The 21,417-nt window shown below is 44.5% G+C and overlaps 1 protein-coding gene across 23 annotated transcripts in view; it reads left to right on the top strand.

Moving 5' to 3' along the window:
• Positions 1-9,396, top strand: part of MTCL1 (microtubule crosslinking factor 1) — a 135,600-nt gene extending 126,204 nt beyond the window's left edge. For 13 of the 23 annotated variants that reach the window (XM_035270586.3, XM_035270583.3, XM_078347748.1 and 10 more), the window contains 2 exons: positions 1,332-2,862; positions 8,220-9,396. In XM_035270586.3, the coding sequence (XP_035126477.2) occupies positions 1,332-2,862; positions 8,220-8,453 (1,765 nt within the window). In that variant the 3' untranslated portion in view covers positions 8,454-9,396. Of the gene's footprint in view, positions 1-1,331; positions 2,863-5,516; positions 5,574-8,219 lie in introns of all 23 variants that reach the window. The other 10 variants (XM_035270589.3, XM_035270588.3, XM_078347754.1 and 7 more) reach the window with 1 other exon arrangement.
• The last annotated feature ends 12,021 nt before the right edge of the window (positions 9,397-21,417 follow it).

Raw genomic sequence — 21,417 nt, 5'->3', positions numbered from 1 at the left:
TCCGCTGTGAGCAAAAGTGGGATTAGATGAGCTATGTCCACAGAAATGTGGAAAGGACCAGGGGTGTGGCGTGTGTTTGGCACTTACAGTCCCCAGTGAACAGTGTTCTGAAACTCATTATTAATTCAGCAACTCCTTGAACTGACCAGAAGCAAGAAGAGGAAATTCATACTTGCTGAAAAGCTCATGACCTGGGGACAAATCACCCCATACCTACCATTGCCCTTCCTTTCCAGCACTGCATATAGCCAGCTTGTGGTTATTCAAAGCACCACTGGACAGTTTGTAGATTATTTCCAGCAACAACAACAAAATAACAAGATGGAATGCCTAACAATGTCACTTTTGGCCTGCTGTTTTACCCCATGGTAAACATGGTAAAAACAGCGGGTGCCTTGTCCCCAAGGTGAAGCCAGCTGTCAGCAAAGCTGCCCGAGCTTTGGTGGTTCTGCGTGCCAGTGCAGGGACATGCTCAGAGCAGACCCCAGTCCTGGCCTCATCATCATTAATGGGTCCTATGGAGGAGTGGTCCATGCATCAATCTGGGACTCCTTCCACAGGGCCTGCACTAGTCTAGAACCCTAGGTTTAAGCCTGTGCTTTGCAGGGTGAAAGGAATATCAATATATCCTCTAAGAATCTGGACAGTGAATCTATGGACACCTCACCTTCCCATCCCACCCTAGCTGGAGGGATTCCAGGCCAAAGAGGTTCTGCTGCCTGAGCCAGCAGGCACAGCCAGCCCCTAGCCCCATTCCTGACCACCACTTTTTTGCCCTGGTGGTAGTCGTGCCCAAGCACCTTAGCCTAGAAGCATTCCTGGCACCTCTGCAGCACCTGCCTGGCATGTGAGACACATTCAGTGAACTCACAGCAAATTGAAAGTGCTAACACATGGAAGAATCCACACCAAATTTATGTCCATCAGGTGGTGGCTTACCAAAACCTGGCTATCACTGTGGCTCACCTGTCTTCATCCTGTGGTCTGAGTGAGTCTCCTAAGAATTCTCACTGAGTCACTGAGGCCTCAAGTGATTCTCCTGTCTCAGCCTCCCAAAGTGTTGGGATTACAGGCATGAGCCACTGTGCCCAACCAGAGTTGGTTGTATTAAATTCTGACCAATGCAAGGCTTCAGGAACAATACCAGAGCCACACAGAGTCCAGTAAATGCCCACAGAGTAAGCTGAGAGTGCAGCACATGAGCAGCTGAAAGTGTTCTGGTGTGGGTGGGCACCTTTACTGGCACATCTCACGCAGAGCAAGACATGGGTGCTGTGGCTTGTCAGAGGCTCCCTGGCGAGTGCTGACACCTTCTTTTCTGCTTTTCCAAGGGCGGTGTCTGTGTCCTCCATGTCCGAGTTCCAGCGCCTAATGGACATCTCCCCATTCCTGCCTGAGAAAGGCCTGCCATCCACCAGCAGCAAGGAGGACGTCACCCCGCCCCTGTCTCCAGACGACCTCAAGTACATTGAGGAGTTCAACAACAAGAGCTGGGACTATTCACCCACCAGGGGCCACAATGGTGGGGGGCCAGACCTCTGGGCCGAGAGGACCGAGGTGGGGCGGGCAGGGCACGAGGACAGCACAGAGCCTTTCCCTGACTCCTCCTGGTACCTGACCACAAGTGTCACCATGACCACGGACACCATGACCAGCCCAGAGCACTGCCAGAAGCAGCCGCTGCGGAGCCATGTCCTCACTGAGCAGTCGGGGGTGCGTGTGTTACACAGCCCACCTGCCGTGCGCAGGGTCGACAGCATCACGGCAGCGGGGGGCGAGGGTCCTTTTCCCACAAGCAGAGCCAGAGGGAGCCTGGGAGATGCCAAGGGGGGCCCTACAGAACCCATGCTTAGCAGGTGGCCTTGCACCTCCCCCAGGCACTCCCGGGACTATGTGGAGGGGACACGGCGCCCCCTGGATACCCCCCTCTGCACCTCCCTGGGGTTTGCCTCTCCACTGCACAGCCTGGAGATGTCCAAGAACTTGAGTGATGACATGAAGGAGGTAGCCTTCTCTGTGAGGAATGCCATCTGCTCTGGCCCTGGTGAGCTGCAAGTCAAGGACATGGCCTGCCAGACCAATGGGTCCCGGACGATGGGGACCCAGACTGTTCAAACTATCAGTGTGGGCCTGCAGACTGAAGCCCTGCGTGGTGTCACCAGCAGCCCCCACAAGTGTCTCACACCAAAAGCTGGGGGCGGTGCTACACCTGTGTCATCTCCTTCCCGAAGCCTTAGGAGCAGACAGGTGGCCCCTGCCATCGAGAAGGTGCAGGCTAAGTTTGAACGCACATGCTGCTCCCCCAAGTATGGTTCTCCCAAGCTGCAGAGGAAGCCCCTCCCCAAAGCTGACCAGCCAAATAACAGGACGTCACCAGGGATGACCCATAAAGGGTACAGTGAGTCAGCCTGGGCCCGCTCCACTACCACCAGGGAGAGCCCCGTGCACACCACCATCAATGACGGCCTTTCCAGCCTCTTCAACATCATTGACCACAGCCCCGTGGTGCAGGACCCCTTCCAGAAGGGGCTGCGGGCCGGCAGTCGGTCTCGCTCAGCAGAACCCCGACCAGAGCTGAGCCCAGGCCAGGAAACAGGCACTGATTCCCGAGGAAGGTCGCCTAGCCCCATTGGGATAGGCTCAGAGATGTGCAGGGAGGAAGGAGGAGAGTGCACGCCAGTGAGGCAGGACTTATCTGCTCCCCCTGGCTACACACTCACTGAGAACGTGGCCCGGATCCTCAACAAGAAGCTGCTGGAGCATGCCTTAAAGGAGGAGAGGAGGCAGGCTGCCCATGGGCCCCCAGGTCTCCACAGTGACAGCCACTCGCTGGGGGACACAGCCGAGCCAGTGACCATGGAGGTAATGAATGCCGAGTGCCCCACACCCTCCCCCACCAGCTCTTCCCTTTAGCTGTTGGGCATTTGGGACCTGGGACTATGCTCTGTCATTTGATCTCAGGAATCATCCATGATTGGTGGTTGGGAGCTGGGGAGGTGTTGGGTTTATGGAGGAGTAGAATAGGCAGAAAAAACCCTGAGCAACTTTTTAAAGAAAATGTTATTTTACTGTCGTCAGGAAATCATGTAGTACATGGTTTGATTCGGGTTCTGTCACTGGTCTAAGTGATTGGTCCTTATTTATCAGGGCTTTTCTTTTGGGGTAATAGCCTTCTTTCTGTATGAATTTGTGCATGTGGACAAACTATGTGAGAGTTGTGTCAGGGATCTCTGCATACTGCAGACCTTTATATGTGACAGCACAAGGTGAGCTGGAGAGGGTCTAGAACACGTGGGCACAAGCACATCTCGTCAGGGCCCACAAAATCTCAATTTTCTTCGTTACAAAACAGCCATCTGGCAGCTCACAGATCACTTACCCTCTTTGTGGCCATGAGCTCCCCAGCAGTAAAACCAGGTGAAACAAATGGACAAAATTAAAATCCTGCCCTAAAACAATCTGATTATCATCTCCCTTGATATTACTCACAAATCAATCTACGGTGAATTGGGTTCTGATACATATCCACATGTGATTTTGTACACCACTTTACAAAACACTTCCCATTTCCACTTCAAAAATTACCACAATGAAAGCCTGACGATAATGCTGGTGATGTTGGCTATGGTGATGCTACTTTGTGGTTTGTGCAGCACAGAGGAGGCGTCTGTCCTGCAAGTAATCCCAACTTGCCAGGAGTCTGGATGAACAAGCTCCACACTGGGGACACCTGACCCCATGAGCACTCTCCCAGCCAGGCTGCTCCCGCAGATGGCAGGGGTCAGAGGAGGAGGACAGCAGCATGCTTCTGGGCTGCCAGCTACTTTCTTGCCAGGACCAGAGCAGCACTGGCTTCATGGGCAGGGAGAGTAGGAAGGTGTATTGCCTATTTCACCAGGCCCATGTTTCCCACAGGAGGGTAAATGATGGCTAGCTTACCAGTCTGGCCCACCTAACTCAAAATGCAGGCTTGAAATCTGAACAGGTCAAACCTGTGGAACTGCCAGTGACCTATAGAAATGGCAATTCCATATGGTTCACACCTAATACAAATATTGACACTATATGACCTACATGTTCCAAGATCTGAGTCTTTGTGATAAAGTTGTTTGCATGCTCTGAGAAGGACAAACTACCGGTTGCATGTTCTCAGGTGACAAATGGTGTCTTCTTTGGGCTACTGTTACCCCATCCTTCTGGGGTCCTCAGGTAAGTACTCCTGCTGTGGAAGGTTCTATTTATTATGTGAATGCCCTGACTTCTTAGGGCCCCCTATGGCTCTGAATTTCAGTTAAAACTGGGGCTGTGTCTCAAAGCATTAACCGGCTACATCTGTAGTGTCTATTTATATTACACACCAAATACAAATTAGTTTTTGGGAACCGAAAAATGCTTTGAATTACTAATAGTGAATGCTGCAAGCAAAAGTAGGTTCATGATAGAATCTCAGCATTAGGCATAAAAATGGTTTTATCAGTACAAAGTGGTGCCCACCCCCTTTTGTCCTCTGTATTTGTTTAGATTTTCTCCTCACTTGGTGCGTTTCCCACTAAAAGAGATGATGTGAAAAGGAGCACAGTTTAGGGACTCAGAGCATGCATGGAGCACTCATCGGCAGCATCTAAATGCCACGGGCTCTTTTTTCCTTTTCTGTTGGAATTTTGCTTGTTCTAGATTCCAGTGGGATTATTCCTGAATTGATACATTAGGACCTTTGCAACCCCTTCCCATTGCTCCATGAATTATGTAGTAGTTCTAGGTATGCATTCCCATATCCCCAGGACTACTTCCGATTCCAAGCCCAGCCGGTGCCCTGTTATGGAATCTTTCCCTGATGTTCACTCAGGCATCCAGGCCCAGGAGTGACGCGGGTGACAGGAAATCTCCCTTTCTCACTGCACTCTCATCCCGTAAGCCACTCAGGCCTCTTTTTCTCTCCACACCATGGCACTAGTTCAGCAGTGCAGAGAGAAGCTGTGAGGAGTTGTATTGTGAAGAGAAAGAACAGTCTGAAAATGGAATGCTATTCCTCCCTCCCCTAAGTGGAAAATGTGAGGGGAAATTTTTAGAATAAGCGGCAGTAGCTTGGCTGTTGTGACCATAACAAATGCAGCCTTATGATGGCCTCTGTTTTAGATAACAGTCATGCAATTTCCATCTCTGTTTTCCAAAATGCTGTTTGAAATGTTAAATGCTAAAGGATGACTTGGGGAAGCATAGAAACCAGAGGGAGGTCTGTGGCTCCTCCATGGAGTTTCCTTCTTCTCTCTGGGCAGATAGCAGAGGGCAGGCCTGTGTGCCCAGCGCCCAGCCACTTTTCCTCACCTCCCTTGGAGTGAGTGAATGTGCTAGATCTGAGAGCCCAGAAGTCTCTCCTGGTGGCTGTCCCTGAGGGAGAGGGACGGTCCTCTACCTCTGGGCTTACTGACTTTAAACCTTTATTGTTCTCCTGTTTAAAAAAAAAACACTGTCCAACCTTCTTGCTTTTCTTTTCTTTCTGTGTCTGTTCTGTCCAGAACCAAACTGTCTTACTAACTGCCCCCTGGGGACTCTAGCCCTGCCTGCCTCACGCTGTAAGTGCTTTCTTCCTTGTTTCCCAGCTTTCTGGAGAGGTAGTGTTGTGTGACGTTGACACCTGACACTCATCACCTGAGGTAGGGCTGCCTGGTGGCGGCGCCCTCGCTCACGCCGGGTTCCAGGAGGTTCGCCTACACCCAGGAACAGACTGACAAGACCAGAGACCCATCTGCCCTGCTAGAGGGTTGACCACTCAGTGCAAAGAAAGGTTTTAGGTTATAGAGATTCTGCTGAGATTTCTCTGCTCTTGTACATTTGCAGCCAATATGCTTTCAGAGAATTGAGTAGATACTGGCCAGGAGGGGACATCCTAGGCCGAGGGGTCTTGCCCGAGGGTGTCTATGGGTCCAGCTGCCCAGGACTGCTCACCAGCATTTTGGTCACGTATGTGCACTGGCATGTGCTGAAATGAGGTGTGGCCATAATGTGATAAGGCTTTTTTTTTTTACATTTTTCAACAACCATACCACAAGGAATGAACCCAAATATATCTTGTCCTTCCAACTGAGCACCATAGGTGACAGAGTAAGTGCTCAATAAATATTTGTTGAATGAATAAACAACAAAGTCATCCCCACTCCAAATATCTTGAGAATCTCTCAGAATTGCTTTCATAGCCTGAGTCAAAGCACATGAGAAAATTTTGATCAAGAATATAGTCATCCACTCACCTCATCCACTAGCCTAAACTCAAAACATTACGTACAGAAGTATCTGTTGTCAAAGACAACAGATGTATCCTGTGGAAAAAAATGACAAGGAACATGGGGGAGGGCCATTTTCCAGAAATGCGCTACAGGGGCGGCATCCCAGGACACGGTGCCATGTCCTGGGATGCCTCTTGGGAAAGCACAACATCATTTGCTTGTACCTGCTGGTGTGTTACTAAAGATAAGGTTCATTCCCTTGAATCCAGAGTCACAACGTTTCTTCCGTCACAAGCAGAGGCTGGCAAAGAGGGAGTACTTTCAGCAGGTCTCATTAAAAGCCTGCTCTTCAGCACCAGCCAGGTGCTGAAGAGATACAGTGTGTCAGATAAACCTATAGCAGCAGCTTTAACGCCACACAACACACAGATCAAATACACAATACACAACACACACACTACTCTTAACAACAAAGGGAGCACAGACACAAAACAGATACAGAGCGTGTGTCCCAGCCAAGCACTGTGGGCATAAGGACACGAGCACCCTGGGTTAGTGAGATGAGGACATGAGCACCCTGGGTTAGTCTGCATCTTGGTGGCACTGGTGGAGTTTTAACGGGAGAGGTATTTCTGGTTGTCATGGTACTGTTAGCATAATACCTGGGGAACAGAAGCTTCTCCCTGTGGCCATATGAAGTGCCAGCCATAAAAGCAGCAGGGAGCATGAAGCATAGTCTCCAGGGCCACTGTTCCTTTTCTGCTGACCCCACAGGGAGGGAGAGAAACCACTCGCCTTATCACTCTTCTGGAAGCCTGTGGCTCCCACGCTGTCCTCAGGCCGTGCTGTCTCTGCCATGTTCCATCTTCTCCTGAGTGGCACTGCCCATTCCATGCAGCCGTCTGTCCTTCCCCCGCTGCCACTCCCCTGCACCTCTGGCTGGTCTCCTCATCCTGGTCTTTTCGGTTGCTTGTCACATATCTTAAAATCCTCCAACTCACTTCCTTTCTGTGAGGGTCTTTCTCTGTCATCATCCTTCCTGTGCCTTCCATTCAGTTCACCTCTGCTTCCAGTGTCTGAGTGTCATTCCAGCCAGTGGGCTCCACGCTGGGCAACTCAGTTTCCTCATGCCACAGCTTTTTACATTTCGGTGTGTCAGCAAATTCCAAGTTTGAGTGTCCTGGTTTTGTAACATGTAGAGTAAGGACAAGGAGCTCAACAACATTAGTGAAAACAAAGTAGCTTGAGAATAAGGATTCTAGGTGATTTGCTCCTGGTTGAGTGTCTTGCATCACCTGTTCTCAGAACATTAAGATGCCTATAACACAAAACCAAAAGTGCTTTCTGATTCTACTTTTTAAAAACGCTGCTGCAATTGAAGAGTCATTAAAGAAAACTAGACCCAAATTAAAATTTCTGCCTGCAGCATTTTTGCTGTGTTGTGGGAGTTTGTTTAATCTACTGCCAGTCAATTTCAAATAAACAGTAGCAGAGTTCGTTTTAAGATGACTGCCGTTGCTAACACAGCTGAATGAAATCACAGGTCGCTTTGTGGGCTCCCAGTAGAACTGGCCCTATAGGACCAGTTCGCTTGTCCACTGTAGCTAAATAGATCATTAGAAAGGGCCAGATGAAGAGATCTACCAGATGGGAATACGATGAAGCAGCCTGTGGAGACCACTGCCACAGTCACTCTGCCTGTCTTCTGTATACCCCAGGCCAATTCTAAAGGAGCTTTGCAAGCTGACTCATCTCACAGTGTTGCTGAGTTTTATCATAATTGGTCCCTTTCCATTCATGTTGCTGATCATTTATGTTGAATTCTTTATCATTTTAAGTTATTCTGCATGAGCATAGAAAGTAGTTAGTATTCACAAGTTGCTCGTGGTGTATACTCGGCCTCACTTGAGTCTGTTGAGAAGTATATTTGGGGGAATCATCCACTGGTGACATTGCCGGTCTGAGTAACCCTGTCTCCTTTTCTCGGCTCTGAAGGAACTACCTTGTTCTGCACTAGCTCCATCCCTAGAGCCCTGCTTCTCCAGACCGGAGAGACCAGCAAACCGTCGCCCTCCGTCCCGTTGGGCCCCACATTCCCCCACTGCCTCACAGCCTCAGTCACCCGGAGACCTGACATCCTCGGAGGAACACGGTGGTGAGGAGCCACCTGAGGAGAAGCTGCACCGTGATGCAAGCTTGTATGGATTATCACAGTATAATTCACTGTAATTTGCATAACCACACCATCGCCATGAACGAAACTCTACCCAAAAGGAGAGATCTAGTTTTCTCAAGGTCAAAGAATGTTTTTAAAAACACACAGCTGCTGAATGTTCAACCTGTGAAACTGAGATGTTTCCAGAATGAAACAGTAAATGTGCCTGTAATAACTTAATTTTTTTCATAGCTCAGAAAACTATTTTTGTCTCCATCTTTTTTACACACAGTATATTAAACAAAAAGGTAAATAAGGTATAAATAGATTTTAAAAATAAAAGTTTTAAAAAATGTACATTTAAAGAGATTCTGAACACCCTTGCTGTCAATACCTGACTGCCTCTCTGTTAACTTTGCACTGTTAGATTCTGGTTTGGTTTATTTCTGTGTTGAATTAGAGTGGATTAATTTAATTTTATTTTGTCAGCGTTACTGTTTTTTAAGAATTTTTTAATGCTTCAGACTGTCTGATTCAGTGAACTTTTTGTAGTGAAAATGCCATGAAGCCAGTAGACAAGACAGATATTCTATATACTGGAGGGGATACAGGACATTTTTGAAAGGGTACAAAGTCCTCAGTGGGCTTAGAAAATTCACTGTATCATCCATATATTATCTTACTCGGCTTGCACGTCTTCGGGTGCATGTATATACCGCTACTGTGTCCTCGCCACCACCTAAATGTGACTCAGTCTATTCCACTGTAATATGTCGTGAAATTCCTTGTACTGTACTTTTATTGTTGATCTTCTTGCATCGATGATACAACAGCAACAACATTTTTAAATTATTGTGAAAAGATTAACTGGCAATGTACAGCGTTTACTCAAAATTTTCTTGTTTAAGGGAAGACACTACAAAAAGTCACGAGGATACCAAATGGAAACACATCATGGTGCCTCTGAGTCTGTGTGAGACCATGATGAAGTAGAAATAAAGCCTTTCCGAGATGGCAGCATGTCTCAGCCTCTCATCTGTCACACACCCTCCATCTTTTCCTAAGGACTCACACGGAAAGTTTTCCATAGCTAGGGGAATGAAGGAGAGAGGCGATCATGTAAAGAGGCAACAGCTGCTGACATATCTTGCTAGGAACGCACTCTTTGGGTACATGATCATGTTGCAGTTTTACTGTTCTCTGTAAGAGAGTCCTAGGAGAGAGAGACAGTGTTACTGTTGAAAAGCCAAAACTGTTCTGTGGGCAGGGATGTGAGGAAACTGGTTACCTAAAGTCAGAGTATGCGCGGCCTCTCTCCCCGCTCTGCTCAATAGGAGAGAGGGAGTGGCCGATAACTCCGGAAGAGGCCTTTCCATCTCTGATCCTGAGATGCAGCCCACCTGTCAGTGTTTGGTGGCGGAGAAGTCTACAGAGAAGTGGTGCTACTGCAGAGCCCAAAAACAATGATTTCAGGCTGAAGTTTCTGGTGTTAATATTTCATTTAATGTTTCATTAATCCAACAATTTTCTTCTTATTTGGGTGAGCTATTGTAATAGGCTATCCTAGCATTACCACAGCTTCATCTTTAAACTGAAATCTTTTCAAAAAATAAAAACCAACAAGTACTGGCAAGGATGTGGAGAAATTAACACTTGAGCACTGCTGGTGGGAAAGTAAAATGGCCCGCAATATTGCTGCCTCAAAAAGTTAAACATAAAATTACCATAAGATCCAAGGATTCCACTCCTGGGTATACACCCAAAAGAACTGAAAGTAGGGACTTGAACTGGTGTTTGCACACCCATGTTCACAGCAGCAGCATTCATAATAACCAAAAGATGGAAACACCTCAGTTTTCCGTTGACAGATGAATGAAGCAACAAAATGTGGCATGTACATGTAGAGGGATACTACTCAGCCTTTAAAAAAGTAAATTCTGGCATACTATAGCATGGATGAACCTTGAGGACATTATTCTAAGTGAAATAAGCCAATCACAAAGTGGCAGTTATTGTTTGGTTCCATGTATCGTGTTTATCTATCAAGAATAGTCAAATTCAAAGAAAGTAAAACGGCGGTTGTCAAGGGTTGAAGGGGGAATGGGGAATTGGTGTGTAGTGGGTACAGAACTTCTGTTTAGGATGATGAAAAAGTCCTGGAAATGAGCAGTGGAGATGGTGCACAGTGAATATACTTGATGCCTCTGAGTTGTACATTTAAAAATGGCTAAAATGGCATATAGATTTTACCACAATAAAGACTTTTAAATGCAAAATATAAATATTTCATTTAACCACTCTAGCTATACCTGCAAACAAACCATCAGCAGGTCAGTAAATATTTTGTGCCTATTCTGTGCAGATGGCAAATGCTGAGAGGTGCATTGGTATTCCTTCAGTTGGAAGCAACCAGCCAGCAACAGGAAGGGAAGCTGTGGCTCTCATGACTGAGCCTCAAACCATACCATCAGGACTTTTCTCAGTGTCCCAACTCTGGCTCCTCTGTGTGGCTTTATTCTCAAACAGGCATCACAAAATTTGGCAACAATGGTCCCCAGCAGCTTCTATTAGTTTAACAACTCCTAGAGAAAAGGGGTCTCTTACCAGGAGCTCCAGTGAAAGCCCAGGACCGGTGATTCTCATTGACAGAAATTAAGTCTCATGTCTGGCCTTGAGGCATTCATGGTGACAGGAAAACCCAGCAAAGGAAAATCAGGGTGCAGTTAGAATAGAGGGCATCAGGAAGGCAGTAAAGACTGTATGTCACTGTGGGACACACCAAAATTGCAAGGAAAAAGCTCTGGCCCCCATAAAACTTGCCATCTGGTTGGAAGAGATAAAATTCCCAGGCACAAAAGCAACGAAATGCAAAAATGGTGTAGAAATTCTAAGTACAGTAGGGCTTGAGTTGGACCTGGCAGTAGAGGAAGCATTTCAGTGTACAGGAGGAGAAGTAAGCGGGAGATGGGAGGAGAAGAGGTGTGAGGGGCAGGAAGAGACACAGGTTGCACTGGGCAGTGGTGCAGGAACCAGGCTGGGAGCAGAACTTTCCATGAAAAAGCCACATCTGGCAGCACCGATGCCTTGAAAGCTGGCTAGGAACTTCCCCTAGCATCTTCTTTTCTGAAAGTTGGGCATATGTATTCTTGGGTCTAGGGAAACATTCCAACTGTTAAAGGCCAGGCAAGACAGGAGAATGAAATCATTTTCCACACCACTGTCCAGATGAATGCCAAGGCTACTATGTGGGTCACACACGGCTGTGAAAGGAGAGCAGCTGCCTGAAGGGAATGGCTCCATGAGCTGCCATGAATGTGCCAGTTGCTTTTATGCCCTAAAGAAAGCAGCAGAAGATTCCTCAAACATAGCCATAGACCTCACACGCCAGGCGTGCCCTGCCTGCTGGGTAACAGCCAGCACCAGCAGCCCAGAGAAATTTCTTGTACAACTGCAGCCAAACTGGGCAATAGTGGCCACATTTCACCCTCTCTTCTTACCAGGAGGTAACGTGTTAGTGTTTTCAGTGTTATGCATCTATTTTTTATATCTGTGTACATCATAATTCTTAAGCACATTAGCTTCACCCTTTTTTCCTGTAGAATGGCCTGTAATTCTTATGTAATACATTTGTTTCACCCTTTTTGTTCCTGTACAATGAATGTAAGGTTTACAAACTCCTTATTTTAAAAAATTAATTTATTTTTTGTTGTATATGTTTAATTTACAACATGATGTTTTGATATACAAAGTAAAAGGACTACTATAGTCGAGGCAATTAACATATTAATGTCTCATACAGTTATGGCAAGAGCACCTAAAATTTACTCTTTTAGCAAAATGCATTTTTTGGCCAGGCTGGTCTTGAACTCCTGACCTCAGGTGATCTACCCATCTCGGTTTTCCAAAGTGCTGGGATTACAGGCGTCAGCCACCACGCCCGGCCAAGACTTATTTGAAAAGCAGCAACAATTCCCAGGGTTATTATAAGGATTAAGGTTTGTTGTTTACCTATTGTGTGCAAGATACCATTCTAAGAATCGCAAACACCAGAGATAAACAGAAAGGACAAGCTCCCTGCCTTGTGGAACTTATTTATAGGAAACAAATAGCAAGCAAGGCTAAGTGGGATAAAGGACAACTAAGAGGCTTCCCTAGGGAGTGCCATTTGCTCTGAGGCCTATGAACAAGAATCTGTCTGCCAGGTAAAGGAAGAGCTGGTACAAGGTCGAGATGGGAGGGGGCCATGAACTTGGTGTATTCCAGGAAGTGGACAAAGGCCACCATGGTCACAGCAACATGGGCAAGGGCACCAGAGAGTGGCAGGAGGAAGGGTCATGGGGCTTAAAAGAGTCCTAGTAATCCGCAGAAAAGGGTTTAGATTTTGTTCTAGGCGAGGGGGATAAAAAAGCCACTGGAAGATAAAAAGCAAGCAGTTACATAATGTGATTTGCATTTTTGGATTACTGTGTTAAAGATTAGAAGTGGATGAGATTGGAAGTCTTCCAGAAGCAAGGCTGTGGTGCTGACCCGGGGAAGCACCAGCAATGGCTTGAACGGCTTTCTGCTGTTACCGGCCTCACCACCATCAGGCTGGCCCCTTGCTGTGCAGCTGTAACCACGCTCTAGCAGGCCCCACTACCAAACTCCAGAATCTACCCCAGCTGTTCAGCTAGAAACTGAAGAAGCCCTTAGTTATTCTGCTGCTGCACCTCAGTCCAGGCCAGCCTTCCTGCAAATGGCCTTGGGCCAAGAAGAACCTTCTAAACCCCATTCTCTTCAGGGCTCAGGATTACACAACAAGGTTCACAGGCCTTTCTGCCATTTTTCTTTTTAAGGGGCAATCCCTTCTCCAACTTTTAGGTTGGTGCTTCCAAACTATTACCAGTGATTTACAATTTAGTAAAAATGAGTTCCTTCTCTTTAAATTTGTTTTTGTCAGGGGACAACTGAGGTCTCAGTGTGGGGCTGGTAGGGTAGGGCTGGGTAAACACGGTCCTCAGTGCTACTGAACAATCTAATCTGAAGGAATAGAACAGGAACACAAAGAATGCTGGCTGCTTATTTTTCCTAGGCCCAGCTCTGTCTATTAGCTTGAAAGGCCCCAGTTCTGTCTATTAGATTGAAAAAACCCACCCACTATGACTTCCCAGTAAGCTAATAAACTTCAACAGGGCTCCGGGAATCCAAATAAAAGTTCATAATTCCCATAGTAATCCTAGAATGAATTCATCAATCATCAGTGGCCCCAGGTCTACAGGCCAATCCCAGTCCATGTGGTCCCTTGTAAAAATCATCTTAAATTGGTTAAAATAAAAACAAAGCACTGAGAATATAATGATAAAATCAGTGCACCTAAAAGCAGCTGTCGGAATGATAAATTCCAAATTTTGGGAGAGTGATGTAAGCAATTATCTATAAAATTGCTTATATGTCTTGAGTCATTTCATTTAAGGGAATTTACCCCAACTAACCCCAATGATATCAAACTAATTTATAAAATATATTTGTAGCAGTACAAATCATACCATAAAATTTGGAAATGGGCTAATCAAGTTATGGTCCATCAACAGGTTTCACTACTGTGCCTGTTCACCTAATAAACACTCCTATTGGCCAGGTACTAAACTAGCTGGTGAGAAAACGAAGCTAACTGTGACCTACCTGCTCCCCAGGGGCTGCTGACCTAGTCAAGGAAGTCCAACTACCTGGGCTTCAATCCTGCTCCAGTCCTTTCTCACTGAATGGCCTTGGGGAAAGTACCTACTCTTTCTGAGACTGAGCTGTCTCATATGCAAAATGGAAGTAGTAACAGTAACCACTGTTATGGCCAGTCAGGTTATGAGGACTAAACAAGATAGTACCGGTTAAGCATGTAGAATAGTACCTGGTACTAAATTTTGTTAAATAAAATAATTGTATAAATGGCAAATTACAACACAATATGTAAGTGCTATAATAGTATATGTAAGTGTACAGTGTGCACATAAATGGACTCATTCTGTCTGGGAGGATGGTCTAGGAAGACCTCACACTGACCTGTTTGGTAAGAGTCCTTTGTAGAACATAAGATTTCTGCAAGTAGAAACAGGGAGGGGACAGAAAGAGTGAGACAAAAAATTTCAAAGTGTAGGTTATGCATGTAATACTCCTTTGGAGTTTTTTAAGGTAACTACAAAACCGAAGTGGGGTAAAGGAGCTCAGCCCTCCTGATACCCAGAACCCTGCCATCCATCCTAACATAGTAATCCCTTAGTAACAGCTGGCAGCGTGCAGTGCATGCCCTGGCACAATACCAGTTTACTCCCTTCCAGGCATACCGTCTTCTATGGCATTTCATAGGAAGCGTCACCTTTCATCTTGTTCCCATAAAAAACTCTCCCTCCCTACGCCCATCAATTCATGTCAACTTCCTCCAGTGTGCCCTACTGACATTGGTAGCGACATTCATACTGTCTTATGGGTTTGTGGCTGTTTATTTGTGAGAACAAATAAATAAAGTTCTCAGGCAGTGCTAACAAAAATGAGATATGTAAATTTTGTTGTGTTAGTCATTACAGCTGTTCAAAATAGTCTATTTACTCCCACTGAAGACATAAAAAAGTCATACTTTTCCACCACCCTTTGAAGTGAGGCACAGTTCTTTGGCCAATAAAATGTGAACAGCCACATGTGTCACTTCTTGCAGGAGGTTTTAAGAGCCAGTGCCCACTTACCATGTTCCTTTTTCAGCTTCAGGAATTGGAAAAGCATTACATAAGTGGGTCCCTCAGTGACTGGGAAACATGGACCCACTTAGATATGAAGCATGAGTGAAAACTGAGCTCTTACTGCATTATGCCACTGAGATTTGGGAATTGTTCGTGAATGCAGCATAACTTGGCCAATCTAACTGGATAACTGTTTTAAAAAATGGAAATACATATATAAGTAACATTAGGGAAAGAAATCAAAACAGAAGATAGAATTTCCACAGCATATAAAACTACCACTTCATATTAACAGAAGTAAAAGAATTTAAAGCTCAGGAGTGGCTGGCAAGGTGGCCAACTAGGAGCAGCTCCAGCCTGAAGCTCCCAGTGAGATCAATGCAGAAGGTGGGTGATTTCTGCATTTCCAACTAAGGTACCCAGCTCATCTCATTGCAACTGGTTAGACAGTGGGTGCAGCACTTGTAGGGCAAGCCAAAGCAGGGTGGGGTGTCCCCTCACCTGGGAAGTGCAAGAGGTCAGGGAACTCCCTCACCTAGCCAAGGGAAGCTTGAGGGACTCTGCTGTCAGGAGCAGTGCACTTTGGCCCATATACTACACTTTTCCCAAGGTCTTCACAACCCACAGACTGGGAGATTCCCTCGGGTGCCTACATCACCAGGACCCTAGATTTCAAGAACAAAACTGGGCAGCCATTTGAGCAGACACTGAGCTAGCTGCAGGAGTTTTTTTTTTTTTTTAATATACATATACCCCAGTGGCACCTGGAATACCAGCAGGCAGAACCATTCACTTCCCTGGAAAGGGGGCTAAAGCCAGGGAGCCAAGTGGTCTAACTCAGCAGATCCCACCCCCATGGAGCTTAGCAAGCTAAGATCCACTGGCTTGAAATTCTCACTGCCAGTACAGCAGTCTGAAGTCAACCTGGGATGTTTGAGTTGGTTGGGGGGAGGGGCATCCACCATTACTGAGGTTTGAGTAGGCAGTATTCCCTTCACAGTATAAACCATGCCACCAGGAAGTTTGAACTGGGCAAGATGGCGAAATAGGAACATCTCCAGCCTGAAGCTACCAGCGAGATCAACGCAGCACGTTATTTCTGCATTTCAAACAAAGGTACCCAGCTCATCTCATTGTGACTAATTAGACAATGGGGACAGCACCTGGAGGGCAAGCCAAAGCAGGATGGGGTGTCCCCTCACCTGGGAAGTGCAAGAGGTCAGGGAACTCCCTCAACTAGCTGAGTAGCCCACCTCAGCTCTGCAAAGATGCTGTAACCAGACTGCCTCTCTAGGTTCTTCCTCTCTGGGAAGGGCATCTCTGAAAGAAAGGCAGCAGCCCCAATCAGGGGCTTATAGATCAAACTCCCATCTCCCTGGGACAAACCCCCTGGGGGAAGGGGAAAACTGTGGCCACAGCCTCAGTAGACTTAAAATTTCTGCCTGCCAGCACAGAAGACAGCAGTGGATCCTCCAGCACAGGGCTCGAGCTCTTCTAACGGACAGACTGCCTCCTCAAGTGGGTCCCTGATCCCTGTGCCACCTGACTAGGAGACAACTCCCAGCAGGGGTCAGTAGACACCTCACATAGGAGAGCTCTGACTGGTATCCAGTGGGTGCCCCTCTGGAACAAAGTTTCCAGAGGAAGGAACAGGCAGCAATCTTTGCTGTTCTGTAGCCTCCACTGGTGAAACCCAGGCAAACAGGGTCTGGGGTGGACCTCTACCAAACTCCAGCAGACCTGCAGCAGACGGCCCTGACTATTAGAAGGAAAACTAACAAATAGAAATAGCATCAACATCAACAAAAAGGATATCCACACATCCACACAGAAACCTTATCCGAAGGTCACCAACATCAAAGATCAAAGATGGATAAATCCATGATGATGAGGAAAAACCAGTGCAAAATGGCTGAAAATTCCAGAAACCAAGATGCCTGTTGTCCTCCAAAGGATCGCAACTCCTTATGAGCAAGGAAACAAAACTGGACAGATAATGAATTTGACAAATTAACAAAAGTAGACTTCAGAAGGTGGGTAATAACAAACTCCTCTGAGCTAAAGGAGCATGTTCTAACTCAATGCAAGGAAGCTAAGAACCTTAAAAAAAGGTTAGACGTATTGCTAACTAGAATAACCACTTTAGAGAACATACCTGATGGAGCTGAAAAACACAGCATGAGAACTTCATGAAGCATACATAAGTATCAGTAGCCGAATAGATCAAGCAGAAGAAAAGATATCAGAGATTGAAGATCAACTGAATGAAACAAAGCATGAAGACAAGATTAGAGTAAAAAGAATGAAAAGGAATGAACAAAGCCTCCAAGAAATATGGGACTATGTGAAAAAACCAAACCTACATTTCATTGGTATACCTGAAAGTGACGGGGAGAATGGAACCAAGTTGGAAAGCACTCTTTAGGATATTATCCAGGAGAACTTCCCCAGCCTAGCAAGACAGGCCAGCATTCAAATTCAGAAAATATAGAGAACACCACAAAGTTACTCCTCAAAAAAAGAGCAATCCCGAGGCACATAATCATCAGATTCACCAAGGTTGAGATGAAAATGTTGAGGGCAGCCAGAGAGAAAGGCTGGGTTACCCACAAAGAGAAGCCCATCAGACTAAGAGCAGATCTCTCCACAGAAACCTTACAAGCCAGAATAGAGTACAGGTCAGTATTCAACATTCTTAAAGAAAATAATCTTCAACCCAGAATTTCATATCCAGCTAAACTAAGCTTTGTAAGTAAAAGAGAAATAAAATCCTTTACACACGGACAAATGCTGAGAGATTTTGTCATCATCAGGACTGCTTTACAAGAGCTCTTGAAGGAAGCACTAAATATGAAAAGGAAAAACCAGTACCAGCCACTGCAAAAACATACCAAATTGTAAAGATCATTGGCACTATAAAGAAACTACATCAATTAATGGGTAAAATAACCAGCTGGCATCATAAAGACAGGATCAAATTCACACATAACAATATTAACCTTAAATGTAAACAGGTTAAATTCCCCAATTAAAAGACACAGACTGGCAAACTAGAAAAAAAGTCAAGACCCATCAGTGTGCTGTATTCAGGATACTCATCTCACATGCAAAGTCACACATACATTCAAAATAAAGGGATTGAGGAAAATTGCCAAGTAAATGGAAAGGAAAAAAAAAAAAGCAGGTGTTGCAATAAAACAGACTTTAAACAAAAATAAATAAATAAAGACAAAGAAGGGCATTACCTAATGGTAAAGGGATCAATGCAACAAGAAGAGCTAACTCTCCTAGATATATATGCACCCAATACAGGAGCACCCCAATTCATCAATCAAGTTCTTAGAGACCTACAAACAGACAGACTCCCATGCAATAATACTGGGAGACTTTAACACCTCACTGTAAATATTACAAAGATCTACGAGACAGAAAATTAACAAGGATATTCAGGACTTGAACTCAGCTCTGGACCAAGTGGATCTAATAGACATCTACAGAACTCTCCACCCCAAAACAACAGAATGTACCTTCTTCTCAGTACCACATCACACTTATTCTAAAATTGACCACATAAGTGGAAGTAAAACACTCCTCAGCAAATGCAAAAGAATGGAAATCATAACAAGCAGTCTCTCAGACCACAGTGCAATCACATTAGAACTCAGGATTAAGAAACTCACTCAAAGAAAAAAAAAAAGAAAGAAAGAAAAAAAAAACTCACTCAAAACCACACAACTACATAGAAATTGAACAGCCTGCTCCTGAATGACTACTGGGTAAATAACAAAAGTAAGGCAGAAATAACAAAGTTCTTTGAAACCAATGAGAACAAAGACACAATGTACCAGAATCTCTGAAACATATGTAAAGCAGTGGGTAGAGGGAAATTTACAGCATGAAATGCCCACATGAGGAAGCAGGAAAGATCTAAAATTGACACCCTGACATCACAATTAGAAGAACTAGAGAAGCAAGAGCAAACAAATTCAAAAGTTTGAAGGTGACAAGAAATAAGTAAGAACAGAGCAGAACTGAAGGAGATAGAGACACGAAAAACCCTTCAAGAATTCAATGAATAAAGGAGCTGGTTTTTGAAAAGATTAACAAAATAGATAGACTGCTATCCAGACTAATAAAGAAAAAAGAGAGAACACTCACATAGACACAATAAAAAAAGATAAAGGGTATATCACTACCAATCCCACAGAAATACAAACTACCATCAGAGAATACTATCAGCACCTCTATGCAAATAAAGTAGAAAATCTAGAAGAAATGGATAAATTCCTAGACACATATATCCTCCCTAGACTAAACCAGGATGAAGTCGAATCTCTGAATAGACCAATAACAAGTTCTGAAATTGAGGCAATAATTAATAGCCTATCAATCAAAAAAACTCCAGGACCAGATGAATTCACAGCCAAATTCTACCAAAGGTACAAAAAGGAGCTGGTACCATTACTTCTGAAACTATTCCAAATAATAGAAAAAGAGGGACTCCTCCCTAACTCATTTTATGAGGCCAGCATCATCCTAATACCAAAACCTGGAGACATAACAAAAAAAAATGTCGGGCCCGTATCCCTGATGAACATCAATGTGAAAATCCTCAATAAAATACAGACAAACTGAATCCACATCAAAAAAATCACCCACCACAATCAAGTCGGCTTCATCCCTGGGATGCAAGGCTGGTTCAACATACACAAATAAATAAACATAATCCATTACATAAACAGAACCAATGACAAAAACTACATGATTATCTCAATAGATGCAGAAAAGACCTTTGATAAAATTCAACACCCCTTCATTCTAAACACTCTCAATAAACTAGGTATTGATGGAACATATCTCAAAACGGTAAGAGCAATTTATGACAGACCCAAAGCCAATATCATACTGAATGAGAAAAAGCTGGAAGCATTCCCTTTGAAAACAGGCACGAGACAAGGATGCCCTCTCTCACCACTAATATTCAATATAGTACTGGAAGTTCTGGCCAGGGCAATCCGGTAAAAGAAAGAAATAAACCATATTCAAATAGGAAGAGAGGAAGTCACATTGTCTCCGTTTGCATATGGCATGATTGTATATTTAGAAAACCCCATTGTCTCAGCCCAAAATCTTCTTAAGCTGACAAACATGTTTGGCAAAGTCTCAGGATACAAAATCAATGTGCAAAAATCACCAGCATTCCTATACACCAATAGTACACAAACAGAGAGCCAAACCATGAGTGAACTCCCATTCACAATTGCCACAAAGGGAATAAAAATACCCTAGGAATACAACTTACAAGGGATGTTAAGGATCTTTTCAAGGAGAACTACAAATCACTGCTCAAGGAAATTAGAGAGGAAACAAATGGAAAAGCATTCCTTGTTTATGGATAGGAAGAATCAATGTTGTGAAAATGGCCATATTGCCCAAAGTAGTTTATAGATTCAATGCTATCCCCATCAAGCTACCATTGACTTTCCTCACGTGGAAGCAAATTTCATATAGAACCAAAAAAGAGCCCATATAGCCAAGACAATCATAAGCAAAAAGAACAAAGCTGCAGGCATCACATTATCTGATTTCAAACTATACTACAAGCCTACACTAACCAAAACAACATGGTACTGGTACCAAAACAGATATATAGACCAATGGAACAAAACAAAGTCCTCAGAAATAACCTCACACATTTACAACCATCTGATCTTTGACAAATCTGACAAAAACGAGCAATGATGAAAGGATTCCCTATTTAATAAATGGTGTTTGGAAAACTGGCTAGCTGTATGTAGAAAACTGAAACTGGATCCCTTCCTTACACATTATATAAAAATTCACTCAAGATGGATTAAAGACTTAAACATAAGACCTAAAGCCATAAAAATGCTAGAAGAAAACCTAGGCAACACCATTCAGGACATAGGCATGAGCAAAGACTTCATGACTAAAACACCAAAAGCAATGGTGACAAAAGCCAAAATTAACAAATGGGATCTAATTAAACTAAAGAGTTTTTGCACAGCAAAAGAAACTATCATCAGAGTGAACAGTCAACCTACAGAATGGAAGAAAATTTTTGCAATCTATCCGTCTGACAGAGGGCTAATATCCAGAATCTACAAAGAACTTAAACAAATTTACAAGAAAAAAACAAACAATCCCATCAAAAAGTGGGTGAAAGATATGAATAGACACTTACCAAAGAAGACATTTATGCAACCAACAAACATATGAGAAAAAAGCTCATCATCACTGGTTATTAAGAGAAATGCAAATCAAAACCACAATGAGACACCATCTCACACCAGTTAGAATGACAATCATT

Source organism: Callithrix jacchus, chromosome 13 (genome assembly GCF_049354715.1).
Source record: "Callithrix jacchus isolate 240 chromosome 13, calJac240_pri, whole genome shotgun sequence".
Lineage (NCBI taxonomy): Eukaryota > Metazoa > Chordata > Mammalia > Primates > Cebidae > Callithrix > Callithrix jacchus.
This window is presented reverse-complemented; position numbering and strand designations above follow the sequence as displayed.